Source organism: Coregonus clupeaformis, chromosome 18, assembly GCF_020615455.1.
Source record: "Coregonus clupeaformis isolate EN_2021a chromosome 18, ASM2061545v1, whole genome shotgun sequence".
Lineage (NCBI taxonomy): Eukaryota > Metazoa > Chordata > Actinopteri > Salmoniformes > Salmonidae > Coregonus > Coregonus clupeaformis.
In genome coordinates, this window is record NC_059209.1 from 324,944 (window position 1) to 351,299 (window position 26,356).

The window sequence follows — 26,356 nt, forward strand, 5'->3', positions numbered from 1 at the left end:
CAAGTGTAAGTATCTACTGTACTTGGACAATGGACCATTTCCGAGAAGTAATAGCAAAAAGGTTGAAACTGGCCCATTGCGTGCACTTACAGTATACATTTTATTTAACTAGGCAAGTCAGTTAAGAACAAATTCTTATTTACAATGACGGCCTACACCGGCCAAACCTGGGCCAATTGTGCGCCGCCCTATGGGACTCCCAATCACGGCCGGTTGTGATACAGCCTGGAATCGAACCAAGGGGTCTGTAGTGATGCCTCAAGCACTGAGATGCAGTGCCTTAGACCGCTGCGCAACTCGGGAGCCCAGTATATATCACTCACAATTGCAATGAGATTAACAACCCAGGAATCTACCACCTCTCAGACTTGCATTCAATGAGAATGAAAGGGCTATAAATCACATTTCTGTGGTCCTGTGTGGCTCAGTTGGTAGAGCATGGCGTTAGCAACGCCAGTGTTGTGGGTTAGATTCCCACAGGGGACCAGTACAGAAAAAAGTATGAAAATGTATGCACTCACTACTGTAAGTCGCTTTGGATAAGAGTGTCTGGTAAAAGTATATGTTAATTTGGTGGGGTTGGCCAAAAAGTTACATATTGCAGCTTTCATTTGCATTACAAGAACACGGTAATTACAGCACAGCGGTAGAAATGAGACCACTGCACCACAGTTTATAGTCCATGTCTGAGAGAATATAAAAGCAAAACAGTGAGCAACAGTCACATTAGGGGTGGGCTAGCCTTACGATTAATTCAGGGTACTTTTTGAGTAAGTCAAAGTTGTACGCTCTTTTGAAAGATACAGTCTGAGATTTCCCACTTGAAGCCCAAATATATCATACTTTGACTAAAACAAAGACTTTATTTGCTTAAATCGTTGTACAACATCATGGGTAAGCTCTGGACATGGTCTTTCAGCAATTTGCTGTTCTGGGCCTTTAAATTATTTTTGCTTTGCACCAAATCTGTACTTTTAATTAAATCTCTGACCAAACTCTGTCCCAGCAAGGCTTTACCCTATCATTACCATAGTCATTAAAATTGCATTTTCAGTGAGCCAGATGTCCAACCTTGAAGTGATGTTTCACTTTCTCTTTTCAGTTTTAAAGAGGCTATATGGAACCTGTGTCTCTGAGGATGCTATTGAGCTAAAAGGGGTCCAAACTATTTGTTTTATATATTTTATATATTTTATTTTATTTTGAAAGGAACTCGACAGTGTGTAGGTTTGCATTCTCTAATAGAGAGTTTATTAACAATTGACAAGGAAATCTTCATGACTGCTTCAGAGATCTCTCCATCTGCACCCACTCAAATGGAAGCAGAGGTGTAACACAGGTTTCAACCAATCATAAGCATGCATTCAATCATCCACTGAACAAGCGCATACCTTTTTAAACGAATGCACAGTGTACATATAACAATCTATTGTATATTCCCATACACAACACTTGTGTGAGCTGTGCCAAGATTTTCCATTTGAAGGCCAATAAACGTGATTCTTTGTCTTAAAACCCTCACTGGACAGAATGGGGAATTAATGTGGTTTAATGAGATAAGAATTATGGATATATAGATGGATATCATGGATATGAGCTATTACAGCCAATATTCAAGGAGAAATTTGGCATAAAAACAACAACTAAACTTTCATAGTGTATCTTTCTGAGAACAAAGCATTTCTCTGTAAGAGGTCGTATACGCTTACTGACATACAGTGGGGGAAAAAAGTATTTAGTCAGCCACCAATTGTGCATGTTCTCCCACTTAAAAAGATGAGAGAGGCCTGTAATTTTCATCATAGGTACACGTCAACTATGACAGACAAAATGAGAAAAGAAAATCCAGAAAATCACATTGTAGGATTTTTTATGAATTTATTTGCAATTTATGGTGGAAAATAAGTATTTGGTCAATAACAAAAGTTTCTCAATAATTTGTTATATACCCTTTGTTGGCAATGACACAGGTCAAACGTTTTCTGTAAGTCTTCACAAGGTTTTCACACACTGTTGCTGGTATTTTGGCCCATTCCTCCATGCAGATCTCCTCTAGAGCAGTGATGTTTTGGGGCTGTCGCTGGGCAACACAGACTTTCAACTTCCTCCAAAGATTTTCTATGGGGTTGAGATCTGGAGACTGGCTAGGCCACTCCAGGACCTTGAAATGCTTCTTACGAAGCCACTCCTTCGTTGCCCGGGCGGTGTGTTTGGGATCATTGTCATGCTGAAAGAACCAGCCACGTTTCATCTTCAATGCCCTTGCTGATGGAAGGAGGTTTTCACTCAAAATCTCATGATACATGGCCCCATTCATTCTTTCCTTTACACGGATCAGTCGTCCTGGTCCCTTTGCAGAAAAACAGCCCCAAAGCATGATGTTTCCACCCCCATGCTTCACAGTAGGTATGGTGTTCTTTGGATGCAACTCAGCATTCTTTGTCCTCCAAACACGACGAGTTGAGTTTTTACCAAAAAAGTTCTATTTTGGTTTCATCTGACCATATGACATTCTCCCAATCCTCTTCTGGATCATCCAAATACACTCTAGCAAACTTCAGACGGGCCTGGACATGTACTGGCTTAAGCAGGGGGACACATCTGGCACTGCAGGATTTGAGTCCCTGGCGGCGTAGTGTGTTACTGATGGTAGGCTTTGTTACTTTGGTCCCAGCTCTCTGCAGGTCATTCACTAGGTCCCCCCGTGTGGTTCTGGGATTTTTGCTCACCTTTCTTGTGATCATTTTGACCCCACGGGGTGAGATCTTGCGTGGAGCCCCAGATCGAGGGAGATTATCAGTGGTCTTGTATGTCTTCCATTTCCTAATAATTGCTCCCACAGTTGATTTCTTCAAACCAAGCTGCTTACCTATTGCAGATTCAGTCTTCCCAGCCTGGTGCAGGTCTACACATTTTTTTCTGGTGTCCTTTGACAGCTCTTTGGTCTTGGCCATAGTGGAGTTTGGAGTGTGACTTTGAGGTTGTGGACAGGTGTCTTTTATACTGATAACAAGTTCAAACAGGTCCCATTAATACAGGTAATGAGTGGAGGACAGAGGAGCCTCTTAAAGAAGAAGTTACAGGTCTGTGAGAGCCAGAAATCTTGCTTGTTTGTAGGTGACCAAATACTTATTTTCCACCATAATTTGCAAATAAATTCATAAAAAATCCTACAATGTGATTTTCTGGATTTTTTTCTCTCAATTTGTCTGTCATAGTTGACGTGTACCTATGATGAAAATTACAGGCCTCTCTCATCTTTTTAAGTGGGAGAACTTGCACAATTGGTGGCTGACTAAATATTTTTTTCCCCCACTGTATACTGTATCTGTAAAACCACAGACTGCTATCTGCAGCACCTCAGTGACTTCAAAAGCTACAGCAGAGGGTGATTAGGAACGTCTTAAAACAGCAATTTTGGTTTTGTTGCTTGATAGTGAACAATGCACAGTGAACAATAGACTCATAAAAGGAAATGGTTGAATTACATGTGTTAACTAAATTGAAATAATTTTAAATGAGTTTTAATTGACCGCATGATGATGAGAAATATACTGTAGCCCTACATAAAGGTTTTTAAAAAGGGTTGATGGAAATGTTTGACATAATTAGCTCACATGAAAAAGGTGGCACAAAAAGGGTACTTTTAATTGATTAAATCTGAAAGTTCAAATTTGTTGAAACTACAATGTCTATAGGAAGCAAACGGGTTAATATTATAAAGCATGAAAGTTACAAGGACTGCAAAAATCTTTTTCCACTACAGTACTTTACTAAGAACTATGAGAGGGTGATAATGTACCTTACACAACATGAAATGTCACCAACAGATTGTGAAATAACTGTTTGATGATGTAATCTTGCCATCAGTAAGCTTACGTTGAGTTTCACCCAATAAAGCGTGATAGGAGTGAACAAGTTCTCAGTCAGTCAAGCAAATCAGAGTTAAGGAACAAAAATTTGTCTGAAATAGTAAACTGTTGAGAGCAGTTTATGTTCTAAAGGTCAAATGTACCTCCTTCCTAACTGTCCAACGGTTTTCTGTGGCACTTTAACAAATGACTTGATTGACTCCATAGCAGCCAAGGGCCATCCATTTGTCCAGCAAAACAGAGTAAATCACTCTGAAGCACTACTTGAGCACATGCAATCTAGGGCAGTGTTTCTCCACCCATGCTACTCTCTGGGTTGTATTCAGTAGAGAGAAAACGTTTTGAAATGGAGTGAAACAGGAAGGTGCTACCTGAAATTGTCAAATAATAGCCCAGATTTCCATGCTCTTATTGGATAAATTCAGTTAGATAGCACTTCCCCGTTTCAATCCATTTCAAAATGTTTTCTCCTTAATGAACACAACCCAGGTCCGCTGTGAGTAAGCTGACATCACTGTTTGTTCTCAGATTGCATGCTGGTCACTGATACATCAAAAGGTTGAGAAACACTGATTAAATTGTTCACCTAAAAGGGACTTTTTGACCTAGCCATGTCGGTTTGGAGAAAAACCTGGATAATGTTTACTAGGCAACAAACGGAAGAAATAGCTCCAGGCACAGTGAAACAGGGAGGCAATATCTGTACTTGTCCAATAAGAAACGCTTGTTTTAATTTACCATTGCGAAACATTTTGCTATGGTGTGTCCTAATGAACACTACCCTGTTGAGGCCACAGCACGCATACCAATCCCCCCGACTCTGTAACCAAGAGGTCTCCTGTTTTTTTTGCATTTATCTCATTGGACTACAGAGTTATCACAATGCTTTCATCAAACACACTGAACATCATCATCCTGTTTACATGTACATACAGTATGTCACATATACGACATTCCAACACGTCCCACTGAATCAAACAAAGTCAGAGGAAACATTTGTTTTCATGAAGTTTTTCCCTTTACACAGTGTACAGCAGGTAAAGAGTTTCAATGACCCAGTAAATGATTAATCATTGGTTTCCTGTGGAAAGGAAGGGGTGCTCCATTCATATCCTTGTCAGTTCCCTGCAGGCATACCTACAGCAGGAATCCAGTGTGTCGCAATGTTTACAAGCCTGGGCCCTGCTCTCAGGTGAGTGAGCAGCTGTTTCGTCAGCATGAGATGGCGATGGCCATTAATTGCATTACGAGTTGCATGAAAGGATGTGTAAAAATTCCGCCGCGAAAGGAAAAAATTGTTTTGACATTGACAGTGCTGCAGGCTTTTCTTTTTCTTTTCTTTTCAGCTTGGACATTGACTGTGTGTTCATATACAGTGCCTTCATAAAGTATTCACACCCCTTGACTTTTTCCACCTTTTGTTGTGTTACAGGCTGAATTTGAAATTGATTAAATTTAGATTTTTTATACTGGCCTACACACAATACCCCATAATGTCAAAGTCGAAATTTTGACAAATGTATTAAAATGAAAAGCTAAAATGTTTTGATTCAATAAGTATTCAACCCCTTTGTTATGGCAAGTCACATAATAAGTTGCATGGACTCACTCTGTGTGCAATAAATAGTGTTTAACATGATTTTTGAATTACTACCTCATCTCTGTACCACACACATACAATTATCTGTAAGGTCCCTCAGTCGAGCAGTGAATTTCAAACACAGATTCAACCACAAAGACCAGGGAGGTTTTCCAATGCCTCGCAAAGAAGGGCACCTATTAGTAGATGGGTAAAAATGAAAAAGCAGACATTGAATATCCCTTTGAGCATGGTGAAGTTATTAATTACACTTTGGATGGTGTATCAATACACCCAGTTACTACAACGATGCAGACGTCCTTCTTCGCTCAGTTGCCGGAGAGGAAGGAAACCGCTCAGGGATTTCACCATGAGGCCAATTGTGACTTTGAACCGTTTAATAGCTGTGATAGGAGAAGACTGAGGATGGATCAACAACATTGTAGTTACTCCACAACTCCTAATTGACAGAGTGAAAAGAAGGAAGCCTGTACAGAATATAAATATTCCAAAACATGCATCCTGTTTGCAACAAGGCACTAAAGCCCTCAAACTCATCTCTGGACCTGAATGCCAGTTGCACTGCATTTTTCATTATTGCCCTCTAATCAGGGATGGATTTAGTCCTGGGACACCAGCTGGGTGCAATTAATTATCAGGTAGAACAGAAAACCAGCAGGCTCCGGACCTTGTAGGGTAAGAGTTGAATACCCCTGCACTAAAGTAATACTGCAAAACATGTGGTGAAGCAATACACATATTTTCTGAATACAAAGTGTTATGTTTGGGGCTAATCCAATAGAACACATTACTGAGTACCACTCTCCATATGTTCAAGCATAGTGGTGGCTGCATCATGTTATGGGTATGCTTGTATTCTTTAAGGACTGGGAGTTTTTCAGGATAAAAAAAACGGAATGAAGCTAAGCACAGGCAAAATTGTAGAGGTAAAAACCTGGTTCAGTCTGCTTTCCACCAGACACTGGGAGATGAATTCTTCTTTCAGCAGGACAATAACCTAAAACACAAGGCCAAAGGGAGTTGCTTACCAAGAAGACAGAGAATGTTCCTGAGTGGCTGAGTTAGTTTTGACTTAAATCTGCTTGAAAATCTATGGCAAGACCTGAAAATGGTTGTCTAGCAATGCTCAACAACCAATTTGACAGAGCTTGAATAATTTTTTTAAGAATAATGGGCAAATGTTTCACAATTCAGATGTGAGACTTACCCAGAATGACTCACAGCTGTAATCGCAGCCAAAGGTGATTCTAACACGTATTGACTCAGGGGGTTTATCTAATCAAGATATAGTGTTTTATTTTTCATAAACCTTTTACAAATGTTAGAATTTTTCTTCCACTTTGACATTAGAGCATTTTGTGTATATTGACAAAAAAATGACAATTAAATAAATTATAATCCCAGTTTGTAACACAACAAAATGTGGAAAAATCAAGGGTTGTGAATACTTTCTGAGTAGTGTTAAAGGGAGTGACTACTGAACTGATGATGCAGCTGGCAAAATAAATGACTTCCCTTTGGGGTACTGCATGGACCACTGACTGTCAAAGCAAAGTGGACTTAACGGTCTTCCTTTAAAATGACAATTGTGCCAATAGCCATCTACTGTGTGTCTAGGGCAGTTTGACATTAGCAATGCAGATGAGACTGTCCCACAGCCGTTTCCAAAAAAATTGTCCCTCATTAACCCTCTTTCGCCCTAACCCTTCGATGTTAGCAGATTGTAAGGCAACACAATATGGTGGAAGCTCCACCACTACACTGACACTTCAGATCTGCAAACATTTTAAGATAAGGGACAAGAGCAAGGGAATTTGTCAATTCATTAAAACAACATGCAGGGTATGTTAGCAGCCAAATACAGTAGCTTATGATTCCCTGTGTGTATCAGAAACAGGAACAATGAGACTTTAAAAAACCGTATGAGACTTAAAAACTATCTTTAACCCCTAATAAGCCTAGTACTATAGTACCACAATAATGTATTAGGAATACAATGAAATGTCGTCAAGTACCTTGTTTTCAAAAGGAAATAAGGGCAAGATTAAAACCATGATGAGACTTACAAAGGTTATACGGTGGAAAAAAGCATCAGTTACTCTTTTCAAGATTGTAAAAAAGAACTATTGAGGTAAAAACAGGAAATGTACCACTATACCACTGTCTACTTCATATCACAACATCTTTCTTCAGCCATTTGGATCTACTAAGTTTGCAGGCTAATATCCCATATTGGGGTTCTTCTAACGTAGCAGGGTAGGGATGGCCCTTAACTCCTCTAGGAATCCTCCACAGAGGCCCAGACCCAGTTCGAGCGGCCCTTTAAGCCAGTCAGCTACACTAAAGACAACATTGGACCATAGAAGACCCATCTGTGTCTTTATATGTCTCTTTACATCCACTTGTAGAGGCGCCCCCACAACGGCCTTGCTTGCCTCAGGTCTTGGTTCAGGTCTTGAGCATCCCCTGGGCGTCTGAGCCCTTGGTGGTCTCCTTCTCCTCAGAGGTCTGCGGCGTGGTGCCCGTCTCCTGGGCTGAGCTGAGGGGCCGGGCATTGGCCTTGGACGAGCGCTGGCGTCGGGTGCCATTGCCCACGCAGCGAAGCAGGTTCTTGAAGGTGGTCCACATCTCGTCATCCTTGTAGGAGTAGATGACAGGGTTCATGACCGAGTTGAGTACTGCCAGCAGGAGGAGCCAGCGCTTAAAGAGCATCACATCGCACTGCTGGCACTGGAGGCCATCTAGCAGCAGCACCACCAGGCCCGGCGTCCAGCAGATCACAAACGCCCCTGTAACGAAATACATAATATTAGAGATTATAAAATATATGATATTATTTCAAAATATTAGAGATATATCCAAAAGCATTAGATCAGTAGATTAGAGATGATTAGAAATATAAAATATACTATTTGCCAGAGTCACACTGGATTTATGTCACAACTCTCCTTCCCTGGCAATAGATAACAGTAAAACTCCAGCCAACATGTTTATTAAGGTCAAAGGTTGGAGATATCTTTATCATCATTAGAGATGAGATTATTTGAAATATTAGAGACATTTCCAATGTTATTACAGATTAGGGGCTATATTTTAACAAACCTAACGAAATGGTAAATCTAAGCACTGGCGGTTGCGCTATAGGTCCCAGGTTGTGTCAGAAATATTCGTGCTATTTTCACAGCAGTTATTATGAGCGCATTAGCTGGTGGTGGCGCAAAAGGGATGGCTTTTGATGAATAAACAAGTTGTAGGTGTGACCAGGGCTTGGCCACTCACTGGCCAATCAAGGCTTAATACTACATGTGTTTGTCTCAAGTTATTGACAGTCTTTTTGTTGTCATCAACTCCAATTCAGCTGGGGGCACGGAATATTCTCATCCTAGTCCATTGTGGATTTATAATACCGTTTAGGAAATAAGGGTAAGATTAAAGTTTTAAGGATTAAATAGCATAGTCTACAGTAACAAGTGATAGCAACAGTAAAAAAAAAAAAAAACATCCAGGGTTTGCTCAATATCTTTTGAGTGTTGACAGTCAGCATTGTTGTAATTGGCTTCAACGACTATAGTGCGATGCGGATATTTACGCATCGCACTAAATTGTATTGTATGTTCTCTATAAGCAAGATGTAGCCTAGACCTACCGTTGATATGGTGTTATAGGACTGGAAATGTGAATAGCCTATGTTTGGAGGAGCGCGTCTTTGGTAACCAGACAAGAGGCACTGGGGATAGATACAAGCAGAATAGAGTATGCCCTGCAGGTAGGTATACAGTGAGGGAAAAAAGTATTTGATCCCCTGCTGATTTTGTACGTTTGCCCACTGACAAAGAAATGATCAGTCTATAATTTTAATGGTAGGTTTATTTGAACAGTGAGAGACAGAATAACAACAAAAAAATCTAGAAAAACGCATGTCAAAAATGTTATAAATTAATTTGCATTTTAATGAGGGAAATAAGTATTTGACCACTCTGCAAAACATGACTTAGTACTTGGTGGCAAAACCCTTGTTGGCAATCACAGGTTTGCACACATCTCAGGAGGGATTTTGTCCCACTCCTCTTTGCAGATCTTCTCCAAGTCATTAAGGTTTCGAGGCTGACGTTTGGCAACTCGAACCTTCAGCTCCCTCCACAGATTTTTTATGGGATTAAGGTCTGGAGACTGGCTCCAGGACCTTAATGTGCCTCTTCTTGAGCCACTCCTTTGTTGCCTTGGCCATGTGTTTTGGGTCATTGTCATGCTGGAATACTCATACATGACCCATTTTCAATGCCCTGGCTGAGGGAAGGAGGTTCTCACCCAAGATTTGACGGTACATGGCCCCGTCCATCGTCCCTTTGATGCGGTGAAGTTGTCCTGTCCCCTTAGCAGAAAAACACCCCCAAAGTATAATGTTTCCACCTCCATGTTTGACGGTGGGGATGGTGTTCTGGGGGTCATAGGCAGCATTCCTCCTCCTCCAAACACGGCGAGTTGAGTTGATGCCAAAGAGCTCCATTTTGGTCTCATCTGACCACAACACTTTCACCCAGTTATCCTCTGAATCATTCAGATGTTCATTGGCAAACTTCAGACGGGCATGTATATGTGCTTTCTTGAGCAGGGGGACCTTGCGGGCGCTGCAGGATTTCAGTCCTTCACGGCGTAGTTTGTTACCAATTGTTTTCTTGGTGACTATGGTCCCAGCTGCCTTGAGATCATTTACAAGATCCTCCCGTGTAGTTCTGGGCTGATTCCTCACCGTTCTCATGATCATTGCAACTCCACGAGGTGAGATCTTGCATGGAGCCCCAGGCCGAGGGAGATTGACAGTTATTTTGTGTTTCTTCCATTTGCGAATAATCGCACCAACTGTTGTCACCTTCTCACCAAGCTGCTTGGCGATGGTCTTGTAGCCCATTCCAGCCTTGTGTAGGTCTACAATCAGTCCCTGACGTCCTTGGAGAGCTCTTTGGTCTTGGCCATGGTGCAGAGTTTGGAATTTGATTGATTGATTGCTTCTGTGGACAGGTGTCTTTTATACAGGTAACAAGCTGAGATTAGGAGCACTCCCTTTAAGAGTGTGCTCCTAATCTCAGCTCGTTGTCAGAACGCTGAGTGTGGATGTGGTGCAGGGAATCAAGCGCAGGAACAAGGGTGTTCGTCAACAGACTTTAGTAATCCAAAAATAGTAACTCCACACAGGTGAATAGCCAACCCGACCGGGAGGCATGAACAAATTACGCACACAACCAACAGTGCGCAAAAACAAGAAAAGAAGCACGCAGTGCGGACTCTCGAATACAAACAACACGAGAGAGAAAACCCAACAATGGCAACAGCTGACAATAATAATCACACATAACACCTGACCCAACACACGATAACTAAATAGCAAACAAAATCAAACACTAACAAGGGACAGGTGTACAAACAGACAAAACCAAACAAACATGAAACATCGAACGGTGGTAGCTAGTACTCCGGGGACGACGACCGCCGAAGCCTGCCCGAACAAGGAGGAGGCGCAGCCTCGGCCGAAACTGTGACAGTACCCCCTTGACGCGCGGCTCCAGCCGTGCGCCGATCCCGGCCTCCGGGACGACCAGGACGACGCGGAGCAGGGCGCGTAGGATGACCCCCGATGGAACTCGGTCAGCAGGGACAGGTCTAATATGTCCCTCCTCGGCACCCAGCACCGCTCCTCCGGGCCGTACCCTCCCACTCCACGAGATATTGGAGACCCCCATCCGGCGTCTCGAATCAAGGATGGACCTCACAGTGTACGCCGGAGCCCCCTCGTTGTCCAACGGGGCGGAGGAATCTCCTCTATCTCATAATCCTGGAGTGGACCAGCTACCACCGGCCTGAGGAGAGACACATGGAACGAGGGGTTAATATTCCTGTAATCAATAGGCAATTCTAACCTGTAACACACCTCGTTCAACCTCCTCAGGACTTTGAATGGCCCCACAAACCGCCGACCCAGCTTCCGGCAGGGCAGGCGGAGGGGCAGGTCTCTGGTCGAGAGCCAGACTCGATCTCCAGGTGCGTATACAGGCCCCTCACTGCGGTGGAGATCGGCGCTCGTCTTATGCCGACGGATGGCCCGCTGCAGATGGACGTGGGCAGCGTTCTGTGAGGGGGGAAGGTCTGTAACAAAGTCCACCGAGAGGTGGGACCAGGGTCGTTGTGGAACGGGCAGGGGTTGTAGCTTACCCCTGGGCAAATGTCTGGGCGCCTTACACTGTGCACACACCGAACAGGAGGAGACATAAACCCTCACATCCCTGGCTAACGTTGGCCACCAGTACTTAGTGCTAAGGCAGTGAACTGTCCGGCCGATACCTGGATGTCCAGAGGAGGGGGACGTATGAGCCCAATAAATGAGGCGATCGCGTACCTTGAGCGGAACGTACGTCCGACCCACTGGACACTGTGGAGGACTTGGGTCGGTGCGTAACGCCCGCTCGATCTCTGCATCGACCTCCCATACCACCGGTGCCACCAGACAATACTTTGGTAGTATGGGAGTGGGCTCAACGGACCTCTCCTCCGTGTCATACCGCCGAGACAGGGCATCTGCCTTCCCGTTCTGGGACCCAGGGATGTAAGTGATTTTAAACACAAACCGGGCTAGAAACATAGTCCAGCGGGCCTGGCGAGGATTCAGTCTCCTAGCTGCCCGGATGTACTCCAGGTTACGGTGGTCCGTCAAAATGAGGAAAGGGTGTTGAGCCCCCTCAAGCCAATGCCTCCACACCTTTAGGGCCTGTACCACGGCTAACAGCTCCCTGTCCCCTACGTCATAATTCCGCTCCGCCGGACTGAGCTTCTTAGAATAAAAGGCACAGGGGCGGAGCTTAGGTGGTGTGCCAGACCGTTGTGAGAGGACGGCCCCAATACCGGCCTCGGACGCGTCTACCTCTACCTGGAATGGTAAAGCGGGATCCGGATGCGCCAACACCGGCGCCGAGGTAAACAGGTCCTTCAGTCTCCCAAAAGCCCTGTCCGCCTCAGCTGACCACCGCAAGCGCACCGGACCCCCTTCAACAGAGACGTTATGGGAGCTGCCACCTGTCCAAAACCCCCGGATAAACCTCCGGTAATAATTCGCAAAACCCAAGAACTGTTGCACCTCTTTCACAGTGGTTGGGGTTTGCCAATCACGCACAGCTGACACCCGGTCAACCTCCATCTTCACCCCTGACGCAGACAACTGATAACCCAAAAAGGAGACCGACTTCTGAAAGAACAGGCATTTCTCTGCCTTGACATATAGGTCATGCTCCAACAGTCTCCTCAACACTCGGCGCACCAGGGCTACATGCTCAGCTCGGGTAGAACTGTACACCAGAATATCGTCTATGTACACGACTACTCCCTGCCCCTGCATGTCCCGGAAAATCTCATCTACAAAGGATTGGAAGACTGAGGGAGCATTCATTAACCCATATGGCATGACGAGATACTCGTAATGACCGGAGGTCGTGCTAAATGCTGTCTTCCATTCATCGCCCTCTCTAGTGCGCACCAAGTTATATGCGCTCCTGAGATCCAATTTTGTGAAGAACTGAGCACCGTGTAATGACTCCGTCATAGTCGCAATCAGAGGAAGTGGATAACTGTACTTCACCGTAATCTGATTGAGACCGCGGTAATCAATACACGGGCGCAAACCTCCATCTTTTTCTTCACAAAAAGAAGCTCGAGGAAGCGGGTGAAGTGGAGGCCCGTATGTATCCCTGTCTCAGAGACTCGGCGATGTAAGTTTCCATCGCTTTCCTCTCCTCTTGAGACAAGGGATACACATGGCTCCGCCGGAGTGCTGCTCCTAACTGGAGATCTATCGCACAATCCCCCTGTCTATGAGGCGGCAGCTGCGCCGCCCTTGTCTTACTAAACACCAGTGTCAAATCCTCATACTCGGGGGGAATATGCAGTGCGGGCATTTGATTTGGACTCTCCACCGAGGTCGCCCCTATGGAAACACCCAGACATAGCCCCTCACACTGAACAGACCACCCTTTAAGAGCTTTCTCTCGCCACGAAATAGTAGGATCATGGGTAACTAACCAGGGAAGTCCCAGCACCACCGGATACGCAGGAGAGTCAATTTGATAGAGCTGAATCGTCTCCTCATGACCTCCCTGCGTCTTCATCCTAAGGGGCGCTGTGACCTCCCTAATCAACCCAGATCCTAACGGACGGCTATCTAGGGCATGTACAGGGAAAGGCTTATCAACGGGAAGGAGAGGAATCCCTAACTCTACACAGAACTGGCGATCTACAAAATTCCCAGCTGCGCCTGAATCTACGAGCGCCTTATGCTGGGAACGAGGTGCAACCTGTGGGAAACAAACAGGCAAGGTTATGTGAACGACAGAAAGCTCTGGGTAAGTAGGGCGCCTACTCACCTGGGAGGACTCCCCAATGCGTGGCCTGCCTTCACCTCCACCGGGGGACCTTCCCCAACACCTAGCCGCGGTGTGCCCTCCACGGCCACAGTTGGTGCAGGGAACGGCCCCCCTCGGGTTCCTACTCCTCCGTTCTCTAGCGCCAGCACCTCCGAGCTCCATAGGGCTCGGCTTGGAGGTGCCGGAAGGTGGAATGGGCAACCCCCACCCGGGGACGTCCACGGGTGGCGAGCAGGGTGTCCAGCCGAATGGCCATGTCGACCAGTTGGTCAAACGACAACGTGGTATCCCTGCACGCCAACTCTCTCTGGACGTCCTCCCGGAGGCTGCAGCGGAAGTGGTCTATGAGGGCCCGCTCATTCCACCCTGCATCTGCCGCTAGAGTCCGAACTCCAAAGCAAAATCCTGTGCGCTCCTCATCCCCTGTCGGAGGTAGAACAGACGCTCCCCCGCCGCCTTCCCTTCTGGTGGATGGTCAAACACGGCACGGAAGCGGCGGGAGAACTCCGCATAGGTAATAGTAGCGGCGTCTATTCTCCTCCATTCGGCGTTGGCCCACTCCAACGCCTTGCCGGTGAGACAGGAGATGAGGGCGGAGACGCTCTCGTGTCCCGAGGGCGCCGGATGTACGGTGGCGAGGTAGAGCTCCACTTGCAGCAGGAACCCTTGACACCCGGCAGCGGAGCCGTCGTACGCCCTCGGGAGCGAGAGCCGAATCCCGCTGGGTTCCGGAAGGGAGACAGGAGGACTGACCGATGGGGATGGTCCGGTAGGTGGGGGCGTGGGTACCCCGCTGCTCTCCCATCGGTGGAGAGTGTTCATCACCCGATCCAGGGCGTGACCGATCTGGTTGATCCTGTCCTCCTGCCCACGAAGACGGTCCTCCATAATGTCAGTTGGCGCAGTTGCTCCTGCTGATTCCATAGTGGGATGTGTGATTCTGTCAGAACGCTGAGTGTGGATGTGGTGCAGGGAATCAAGCGCAGGAACAAGGGTGTTCGTCAACAGACTTTAGTAATCCAAAAATAGTAACTCCACACAGGTGAATAGCCAACCCGACCGGGAGGCATGAACAAATTACGCACACAACCAACAGTGCGCAAAAACAAGAAAAGGCGCACGCAGTGCGGACTCTCGAATACAAACAACACGAGAGAGAAAACCCAACAATGGCAACAGCTGACAATAATAATCACACATAACACCTGACCCAACACACGATAACTAAATAGGAAACAAAATCAAACACTAACAAGGGACAGGTGTACAAACAGACAAAACCAAACAAACATGAAACATCGAACGGTGGTAGCTAGTACTCCGGGGACGACGACCGCCGAAGCCTGCCCGAACAAGGAGGAGGCGCAGCCTCGGCCGAAACCGTGACACTCGTTACCTGTATAAAAGACACCTGGGAGCCAGAAATCTTTCTGATTGAGAGGGGGTCAAATACTTATTTCCCTCATTAAAATGCAAATCAATTTATAACATTTTAAACATGCGTTTTTCTGGATTTTTTTGTTGTTATTCTGTCTCTCACTGTTCAAATAAACCTACAATTAAAATTATAGACTGATCATTTCTTTGTCAGTGGGCAAACGTACAAAATCAGCAGTGGATCAAATACTTTTTTTCCTCACTGTATGTGAATTGTGAATAATGCAAAAGCATGTCGGCCTCATGAGTAGACCATTTAGAGACCTTTTATGGATAGGCTACTTGGCTAATGCATGGCCAGGATAAGAAAGACTCAAGACGCATTGCTGTTGAACCAGCTTTCATTTGAGTAGGGTATGGGTAACCTACTAAGGGCTTGTTTTTTAATCAAACTAAACAGAAAACAAGCAATTGTTACAGGAAAATAGTGTCACCTCATTATCTAATCTCTTGTTCAATGATGGGCATATAGCCTACATGGAGGGCTTTTTATGCATATCCAAAATAATTACAGGATTTTTGCTCACTGTTTTGCTGCTGCCAAACTTGATCTTTTAATAAAGCTTTGGCAATTAACTCCAGCCGGAAATAGAGCCCTAGATGTATTAGAGATATCTCTTTTGGAGATGTATTTACTTTATTTCAACAGGTCAGGTGACTGAAATATCATTCTCATTTAGTGTCAGCTACAACTGAAACATAATCGTTCTGTGAGAAATGGTCACTGTAAACAGGAGCATTACCAATTTTTTTATTTTGATTGGTTGGACTTGATCAACAGCTTATCGTACTGAAGATAGCTGTTGAGTTCGAGTGCATAGATTGATTATCTCCTTCAATGCTTGATTCAAGTTAGAGAAAAACCAACGGACCAAAGACTGTCTTAGAAGGAAGAAAATGATATTTTCAACGGTTGCGGTGTATACATCTTTGTGTCTCAGACACTACACTCATTGTTTGTCTCAATTTGCATTCGATGTGAAATCCCAACAAATATCTATGCTAGTCACCGACTGCAGAGCGTGTTGCAGCAAGATGAAGGGATCTCAGGGAGCTTTTCTGGGACAGAGGGGACGGTACATGTAGCAGCTTGTCCGTTCTGCCAATACCTCTCCAGAACCCTGCTTCAGCTCAGCAGAACAAAAACAACAATTGTGTTCCCCACAAGGGAGAAGAGAGGGAGGGAAGATGAACCACACCTTCTCTCTCATACAATACAAGGTCACCAACTAAAATACAAGGAGCTGGCAGAAAGAAATGGTGGGGTCCCATGGGCGTTTTATATGGAATATTCCCAATTTAAGTGTGTATTCATCCCTTCTAATCTTAAAAAAAAAAAAAAAAACATCTGGGTTGGGAAGCGGGCATGTTTCTAGCACATGCACTTTTAGTTGAGCAGCATTCATTAGCCTCTGAAATATATGGCAGGTTAGCATCAAGGGAAGCAGTTTGCTTCAGTCTACACTACCGGTCCAAAGTTTTAGAACACCTACTCATTGAAGGGTTTTTCTTTATTTTTACTATTTTCTATGACATAACACATATGGAATCATGTAGTAACCAAAAAAGTGTTAAACAAATCAAAATATATTTTTTATTTGAGATTCTTCAAATAGCCACCCTTTGCCTTGATGACAGCTTTGCACACTCTTGGCATTCTCTCAACCATCTTCACCTGGAATGCTTTTCCAAAAGTCTTGAAGGAGTTCCCACATATACGGAGCACTTGTTGGCTGCTTTTCCTTCACGCTGCGGTCCGACTCATCCCAAACCATCTCAATTTGGTTGAGGTCGGGGGATTGTGGAGGCCAGGTCGTCTGATGCAGCATGGCATTCAGGCTAAAGAGTTTCTTGGTCAAATAGCCCTTACACAGCCTGGAGGTGTGTTGGGTCATTGTCCTGTTGGCGCAGTGGCGCAGTGGTCTAAGGCACTGCATCGCAGTGCTAGCTGTGCCACTAGAGATCCTGGTTCGAATCCAGGCTCTGTCGTAGCCGGCCGCGACCGGGAGACCCATGGGGCGGCGCACAATTGGCCCAGCGTTGTCCAGGGTAGGGGAGGGAATGGCCGGCAGGGATGTAGCTCAGTTGGTAGAGCATGGCGTTTGCAACGCCAGGGTTGTGGGTTCGATTCCCACGGGGGGCCAGTATAATAAATAAATACGTATGCACTCACTAACTGTAAGTCACTCTGGATAAGAGCGTCAGCTAAATGACTAAAATGTAAATGTAAAAAAACAAATGATAGTCCCACTAAGCCCAAACCAGATGGGATGGCGTATCGCTGCAGAATGCTGTGGTAGCCATGCTGGTTAAGTGTGCCTTGAATTCTAAATAAATCACAGACAGTGTCACCACCAAAGCAACCCCACACCATAACACCTCCTCCTCCATGCATTACGGTGAGAAATACACATGCGGAGATCATTTGTTCACCCACACCGCGTCTCACAAAGACTCCAGACCAAAGGACACATTTCCACCGGTCTAATGTCAATTTCTCGTGTTTCTTGGCACAAGCAAGTCTCTTCTTCTTATTGGTGTCCTTTAGTAGTGGTTTATTTTTAGCAATTAGACCATGAAGGCCTGATTCACACAGGCTCCTCTGAACAGTTGATGTTGAGATCTGTCTGTTACTTGAACTCTGTGAAGCATTTATTTGGGCTGCAATTTCTGAGGCTGGTAACTCTAATGAACTTATCCTCTGCAGCAGAGGTAACTCTGGGTCCTCCTTCGCTGTGGCGGTCCTCATGAGAGCCAGTTTCATCATAGTGCTTGATGGTTTTTGTGACTGCACTTGAAGAAACTTTAAAAGTTCTTGAAATGTTCCAGATTGACTGACCATGTCTTAAAGTAATGATGGTAATTTCTCTTTGCTTATTTGAGCTGCTCTTGCCATAATATGGACTTGGTCATTTACCAAATAGGGCTATATTCTGTATACCACCCCTACCTTGTCAAAACACAACTGATGGGCTCAAACGCATTAAGAAATTCCACAAATTAACTTTTAACAAGGCACACCTGTTAATTGAAATGCATTCCAGGTGACTACCTCATGAAGCTGGTTGAGGGAATGCAAAGGCTGGCTACTTTGAAGAATCTAAAATATGAAATATATTTTGATTTGTTTAACACTTTTTTGGTTAATACAATGATTCCATATGTGTTAGTTCATAGTTTTGATGTCTTCACTATTATTCTACAATGTAGAAAATAGTAAAAAATAGAAAAAACCTTGAATGAGTAGGTGTGTCCAAACTTTTGACTGGTACTGTATATATATATACATATATATATATATATATATATATATATATATATATATATATATATATATATATATATATATATATATATATATATACAGTACATTCAGAAAGTATTCAGACCACTTCACTTTTTCCATATTTTGTTACATTACAGCCTTATTCTAGAATGGATTAAATAGTTTTTTCCCTCATCCATCTACACATAATACCCCATAATGACAACATGATTTTTGAATGACTATCTCATATTGTACCCCACACATCCATGTGTAAGGTCCGTCAATCGAGCAGTGAAATTCAAACACAGATTCAATCACAAAGGCCAGGGAGGTTTTCCAATGACAACATGATTTTTGAATGACTATCTCATATTGTACCCCACACATACATGTGTAAGGTCCGTCAATCGAGCAGTGAAATTCAAACACAGATTTAATCACAAAGACCAGGGAGGTTTTCCAATGCCTCGCAAAGAAGGGCACCTATTGATAAACATAATAGGCCTACATAATACATATTTTTTTTATAACCATTGCAGAATAGATTCCTCACCACCTTTCTGGCAATGATGGGTTCATATTCCTGAAGAAGCTTTAGCCTACAACAAATTACCATGCGCAGCTCTCATTTAATTGGGCCTATTAGATAGATAGGCAATTATTTCAAGTATTTTGCTCTATCTATCCGAATGGGAGCACAGTTTATAATATACAGTATACATTTTACAGATGAACAGACAGATATTTTGCTTTGAAGTGTGTAGGCTACCACTGCAACTAGGCCTAAAGTTCTTTTTTTTTTTTTGGGGGGTTTATCCAGTAGACATACTAACAAGACAATGTTTCAGAATCCGCAGGCAGTGCAGCATATTTAGGTTCAGGGAAAAAGTAAATGCAAAACATTGTTGAATTCAAATGATCTGTTTACAGGTCCAAAACTATTTGCAATTGTTTTATTCTTTCAGCAACTGTCAGATACAGCAAATGTCACTGTAAAAGTTTTAAACATTCTACCAACACCTCCAGACATTTTATCAAGTTCACCATTGCTATTTCCTTTAGAAACTGCCTTGGCCTAATTCCAATACTTCCAAGGTATACAGCAAATAAGGGCGTTATTGTCACCATAAAAGGTGAATGATGAAAGTTTTTCAGGTAGAGTTTTCACCACGGTCTGATTCATAACAGGAAACATGCGTAATTATGGTGTGAAATGTATGCAATGGTTATAAATGAGGCCCCAGAAGAAGTCTGGACTGGTTTATCCAGTCATTAATTCAGCGTTAGTCAACACAAAAGAACAGATTTCTATTCACCTGAAACATGAGCTAACAAGAGCTGTTTTCTTCCTCGTACAGGCCCCAGTAATATGCTGGAGTCCTTGTTTCTTAACCTCCCAAATGAGGGATATAGGGATTCCTTTCCTCGCTTTCTCTCATTCTTCTCCCCTCTTCTTATCATGTCACATGGGATAATGCTTTCACATGAACATTTTAGTTATATTTAGAAGCCCAAGAAGCTTGTTACGTTTTTTCTACTGGCTTGCTGTCTACTGTATTCCCAACTGATATACTGACAATAGAGTTTTTATTTTTCTATCTTGAGTTTACTTTCTGCATCACAAGGTTATCGAACAATAACTCACAGATGGAATGTGGAGAATTGCATCAATTCTTCCAAATTGCTCTAGTATAGAGACAATTGTATCATGACAAAAGTGATTGGGGAACACACAACGTCAAATGACCCATGGCTATAATGTGGGAAAATTACAGCAGGGTTCAAAATAATACAATGAAACACCCTCCCTAGCGTCTCAAGTCTTTCACCCCAGAATTATGTTACGGTAGGCTCGACTTGAAACTTGAGGACATAAGAGCACAACAGCTAGTTTATTTGGGACAATTGCATCTGAAAGCAATTGCACGCTGCCTGAAAACCCCCTGAAAGTATAGGTTCTTTTTGGGGGTTCTTCTGAGAAAGCCACAGACCGTGCAGTCTCGGGTGGTTTCGGCTGAGATGCCTGGCAGCCTAACCAGTGTGTGATTGTGTGTGTCCTTGTGCGAGAGATAATTACATAGAGCAGTCTTGAAGACACTCTGTATAGAGAGCGAGGCAGCCTCCTCCATGCCTATCTGGGGGGCGACCAGAGCGCAGAGATAGTCTGCTTTCGTTTTTGTCAATCTGGCAGGGAGACATCATATAAGAAAACATTATAGCATATTTACAGCTCTATGTTGTGCTATCTGGCACATTCAAAAAGTTAAAGGTTTAGGAAATTCAGCAGCACCTACTGGCTGAGTTGATAACAATCAAACTCGTCTGACCTGTCCTGAGGAGCCATGCTAAGGAGAGAGTGGGTGTGCTCTTGATTATTGTCTTAAGTTCAACATACCCTGTTCCGACACACCTACCAGCAGAGGCCCGCATTATCTTATCTGGGATGTGCATGTTCATGTGCAAATGAGCATGTTTAGGACTGCACATTTGTTGTATGTTTGCTATTCACACACATGTTGAAAACGAGCCATTGTAGACTGATCTGCAAATAGTTATATATTTTTTATTTAACCTTAATTTATCCAGGAATTTGAGGTCATTCAGGTCAGAATACCTTTTTCTTTTACAAGGGAGACCTGGGCCTGGATTCCCAAAAGCATCTTAAGGCTAAGTTCCTTCTTGGAACCTTCGTAGGAGCTTTTGTTAACAGCTAAGTGCATCGTTAGATGCTTTTCTGCCCTCCCGCATCACTTTATACAGAGAAGATCGCCGCTATATATGTATATTGTTGTATATCATTGTATTTTACATTTGTGTGACTGGTCTTGTCTATCAGTGTATCAGTGTTTTGTTGCTTGTCGTGTTTTATGTTTTTGTGTGGACCCCTGGAAGAATATATGCTGCTTTGGCAAAAGCTAATGGGGGTCCGAATAAACTAAACTAAACTTAGAATCAAGATGTTTATCTATCTGTCTGTGACCACCGATAACTTCAGAACAATGTTGACTACAAATACAAAGTTGTGAATGTCTTTGCAATTGTTACAAACAAGTGAAGGATAAAAGATGCTTGAAATGAAAACTGAGATGACTGCATAAAAATATAAATACAGTATAGGCTACATAGACCTATATATTTCAATCATATTGAAATAAATGTAATGTTCAATCAATTGAGATATATTTCGCTAATAGGCTACTGTAATATTTCATGATGTGGGTAAGCATTAGAATAAGCCGACTCAATATTTGCAGCCACATAGGTGGTAATATCACTCTAGGAGCTGATGCGTCGTCAGTATTGTTGAATAATTCTAATGTTTAGGTAAGATTTGAATAGTGAAAGCTCATCCGAGAGCAGTGCTGCCTTTCTTTCGATTGTATCAGTATCGACACATGCTCTAATGATGTTAGTTGAAATGACTTTTCTTTGTTAGTGATTTAGACACATGCATAGATGAGTGATACTAATAAGTGGAGAACCATGTTATTAAACAGAGACAGATCAGAGCAAATTATTTGCTTCTGTGCTGAATAAAGTGCTGAGTAACTGCAGCCCAAGTTGAAGACACACAACTGCGCAGCAAAGTCCTTTATCTTTATGAGGTTCATGGTACAACGTCCACTTTTTAAACCAATACCCTTGTCAAACAAAGATGACTCAAAAATGATGTGAATATCAGTCAAATTATCTCACTATGTGGGATATATTGACATTATGTTTTTTTAAAGGCCTTGACCATTACATTTTGCTCAAACCTCAGTTGAGTCTGGATTTTTCCCACTATCTTGGAAATGTAGATTACAATCCACTGTGGTCAGCAACAATGCTTTCCCTCTCTTTCTCCACACTCAACCAGTTAAATGAGCTTTGGGACAAGCTTGTGAGTGTGTCTAATTGCTTATGAAGAAAGTCCTTTAAGAACCAATGAAATGATCAAGAGCACCAGTGCTACCCAGTCTTTAGGAAGGACTACAGAATTTTACGGTTGGGAAATGACTAGGACTACATAGATTTTCTTTTTTTATATGTAGTCCTTCATAAAGTACCACTCAGAAACACATTTGAAGTTACCACATTGACACAATGTGAGAGAGGAATCCGATGGCCCCAAGCCTACCTAACACAGTCATGACTGTCTTGATGAGCTTGATGGGTGTCCTCTTGCGGTTGATGGAGCCGCTGGTGTGCGGGCTGAGCACCGCCGTTTTCCTCTTGACGTAGGTGTAAATCCGCAGGTAGATGGACACCATAACCAGGAACACCACCAGGTTGGACACGGACCAGAAAATCAGGTAGCTCCGGCTGAAGATGGGCGCCAGCTGGGAGCAATCCTGAAGGTTGCAGATGCAGTTCCAACCCAGGCTGGGCACGGTGCCCATGAAGATAGAGATGGCCCACACCAGCACGATGAGCAGGGTCACCCGCCGCTTGGTCAGGTTGCTGTGGACCTTCCAGTTCATCACAGAGATGTAGCGCTCCAAGGCGATCACTAGCAAGTTCGCCAGAGAGGCTGAGAGACTGGTGTCCAGAAGCCCTTGACGAATGAAATAGCCCCTCACGGTTAGCTTCCTGGACACCGTCCCAGTGTTGAACATGAGGTACACGTAGGCTATTCCAGCGAGGAAGTCCGAAGCGGCCAGGTTGGCAAGGAGATAGTAGAAAGGGTAGTGGAATCTCTTGTTCGTGATGATGGCAGCAATGACCATGGCATTGGACACCAGGATAAAGCAGCAGAAGAGGGAGCCTACAACTTGGAACAGAATGAGCTGAGTGGAGTTCCAGTCGGCTTTGGTCTGGTTGCTGTTGTTGTAGAAGAAGCTCATGGGCTCATCGTGGTAGCATTTGTTCTGGCTGGCCATCTTAAGTGAAAGGCTGCTGACGAGAGTTGACGAGAGATAGAAAGAGAGAGAAAAAATAAGCATTATTTATTGGTTTCTCTTTAACACTCATCAACCTTTTGGAATTCATGGTAGGTCTACACAGTATATAACTACATGGGCTAATTTAGTACAAGGATGGTAATGAGAACTCCAGACCAAAAGTTCTAATAAACCCATTCTTTGTGCCGTGCCAGTTTTCCAAAGGCCAAATAACTCCTGAAATGAGAAAGATTAAATGACCCAACTCCAAAGGGCAATCAACATGTCAAACATCCTTTTTACTGGAAGCAGCTACATAAATCACTGGTTAATCACACATTCTCCCATTACAGAGGTATAGTGAGACCTCTGAGATAAGGATAAAGACATTCTGAGTTTCAACTCTGAAGGTATTTACCAATGGAATTAGGTATGACTTTTACAGATATCATGGATACAATCTCTTTCATATAACAAGTTACAAATAAAAGGAACAGACTTTATTCCCATGATTTACTAATGACTATGTATCATGCAATTTGTGAAACAACCAATTTTAGTGTGACAGAAGGCTTCAGAATAAATACCAAAGTACAATCAATGGAGAGAAATGTTTTGCCATGTAATTCAACGTTCCTTCCGCCTATAGAATGTCTAGTTATTTATAATTTTATATATATATATATATTTTTTAAGTGTAGCCATAAATGCTTTGTCTTTCAACACTTAAAATGTAGACGATAAGGAATTTCCAAACGCAAAAAATCGTATTATTTGCGGTTGAAAGAGAGAGTAAGTCTTATCGGCAATGGAAACACTCAAATATATTCGATCATGACGAAAATTATATGAAAATATATGCTAAATAAACTAAACTTACGAAAACGTACTTACCAGGTGAAGTTTACCTGTGCAAATATTTTCTATCGAATCCTTTGTGTAAACGGAATTTCTCATTCGTTCTACTACTCCTTTCAAGAATGTCCTCCTTCATTCTACCGGGGCAACTTTACAGGAGAAGGTGACAGCCGTGAGTGAAGGGAATGAGGGAGAAAAGTTTGAGGCAAGAGTAGTCTGACGTAGAGGGTGTGTGCCACAGCTTCTCATATCTCGACTCCACTGGCTGCAGTAGAAAGAATTCCTTTGTATGTGCGTGGTTCAACACATTGGGCCATGAGCTAAAACAATTATCCTACTTGCCACCACTTCACTGGTATGTTAGAAAAGGATATTCAATGTTGAATGTCTGGGTTAAAACTCTATGTTAAAAAAGACTGGGATAAAATATCCATAGCTAGACTACCTGTTGGTGGTTGGTTTAGTTAGTGTATTCACACAACCTCAAACCCATTGAGAGGATATCTACATTCCAGCAGGAAAAACACTGAATACATTACACATCAGTAAGAGTGTTACATATAATCACCACTGCTAAATACTAACCAGCCACTCATGAGGCAATACAACCACTAAAACAACATTCATAAGAATAAGGAAATATGATAGAAGGTTGGTTTTTCACTTCAACATAGTGTATTATGTCTATTTCACTACAGACCACCTAAGGAAAATGATTAATTTGATGCTTGGATAACTCTGTAAAGTTGGATTCTCTTTTTACTGACTCTTGACATATACTCCCTGATGAGCTTTCCTGAAGTGCCAAAGATGGTTGTGTTCCAGCTTGTTCCTACTACATCCTGTCAAAGCAGATTGTGTGATAACATTACATGGCATTCGTCATAGTAGTCGGACTCATCTTATTCAGTTATACATATCACACTGACCAATAACTTTGAGATACTCTGGCAACATAAGATCCCATTTTGAGTGAATGTATAGCAGAGATAAAATAACTAATAACAAAATGGTAATGATTCACTTTGACTACAAATCCATAACGCATTCATTACACATTCATAAGCATTTCATGAACGTGTTATAACAGGGCCCAAACGCATTATTAAAAGTTAATGAGATATATCCATAGCATGTCTATAGCGCATTCATGTCATGCATTGCAAGAGCTCATATCTTAATAAATGCATTATTTCAATGACAGTGTGGTGTCATCATTGTGGCTGTTCTCAAAAGTGTGCTTCTGCCATACCAGTGTTAGTGAATATGCCAAAAGGCCAAACCACATTTAGATAATTATGCTGATACTGTATATAGCCAGCCTGTACCAGTCCCATTTCCCCCACTGGCCAGTATAGGCCCGTGCCTTACCTCCTTCTCACTAAGGAATGTAATGTAGGCAACGTCAATACGTTTTCCAACTTGGTCAATAAGCATTACAAAATTTACTTAAAACGTATAAAACATTTAGTTAACAATTGTAGCTATCTCACTATTTTAAGACTTAGCAACATTGTATTTTTGCACATGACCAAACTTTAACAACAGGACAAATTAAGAGACAGAAACATCACAATGTTCTTTCCATTTTGGCTGCACAGGAGGAGAGTGAGGTGAGAGGTTAATGAAATGTCACTTCCTGGTGACCACTCGCTTCGACAAAAATCACCCAAGAAACCTAATTAAACATTTAGTTATCATTTAGTTTTGTTCACTATTTCATTACACATTTAAAATAACAAAAATAGCTAATAAGAAGTCAGAAGAACACTGGGCTGTCATCCGGGAGTGATGTCACGTTGACCTCTCATCTCTCCTCCGCAGTCAAAACGAAAGCAACTGATTTCTGATTAATGTCACGGCCATTGAGGTACAAAAGAACTAGAGACTGCTTCCAAGATGGACGACCACTGTTTTCAACGTAATCTACTAATGTTCGCATACACCGTTTCGTGGTCGCTGCCATCTGCTAAAGCAGAGCCGATAACGCCTGCGCATTAGCCTTCAGTGCGCACTTGAGCAAAATCAATGTAGTCCTGCTTTGTGGCATTTCG

General features: G+C 43.1%; 1 protein-coding gene and 1 non-coding gene across 3 annotated transcripts; one reads left to right on the top strand and one right to left on the bottom strand.

Annotated features, from left to right (window-relative positions):
* Positions 1–411: 411 nt before the first annotated feature.
* On the top strand, positions 412–487 carry trnaa-agc. Its single transcript has one exon. It is a non-coding gene; the product is annotated as a tRNA-Ala (tRNA).
* A 6,390-nt stretch (positions 488–6,877) lies between these two features.
* lpar3 (lysophosphatidic acid receptor 3) lies at positions 6,878–24,464 on the bottom strand. Of its 2 annotated transcripts, none has more exons than XM_041840030.2 (3): positions 24,339–24,464; positions 22,703–23,457; positions 6,878–8,261 (listed from the first exon to the last, which is right to left on the bottom strand). In XM_041840030.2, exons 2-3 carry the CDS (start codon positions 23,442–23,444, stop codon positions 7,921–7,923), a joined length of 1,083 nt encoding a protein of 360 aa, XP_041695964.1. In that variant the 5' UTR covers positions 23,445–23,457; positions 24,339–24,464; the 3' UTR covers positions 6,878–7,920. The 2 variants fall into 2 exon arrangements, with proteins under 2 accessions (XP_041695964.1, XP_041695965.1); XM_041840031.2 differs by having other exon boundaries at positions 22,703–23,460.
* Between the last annotated feature and the right edge of the window lie 1,892 nt (positions 24,465–26,356).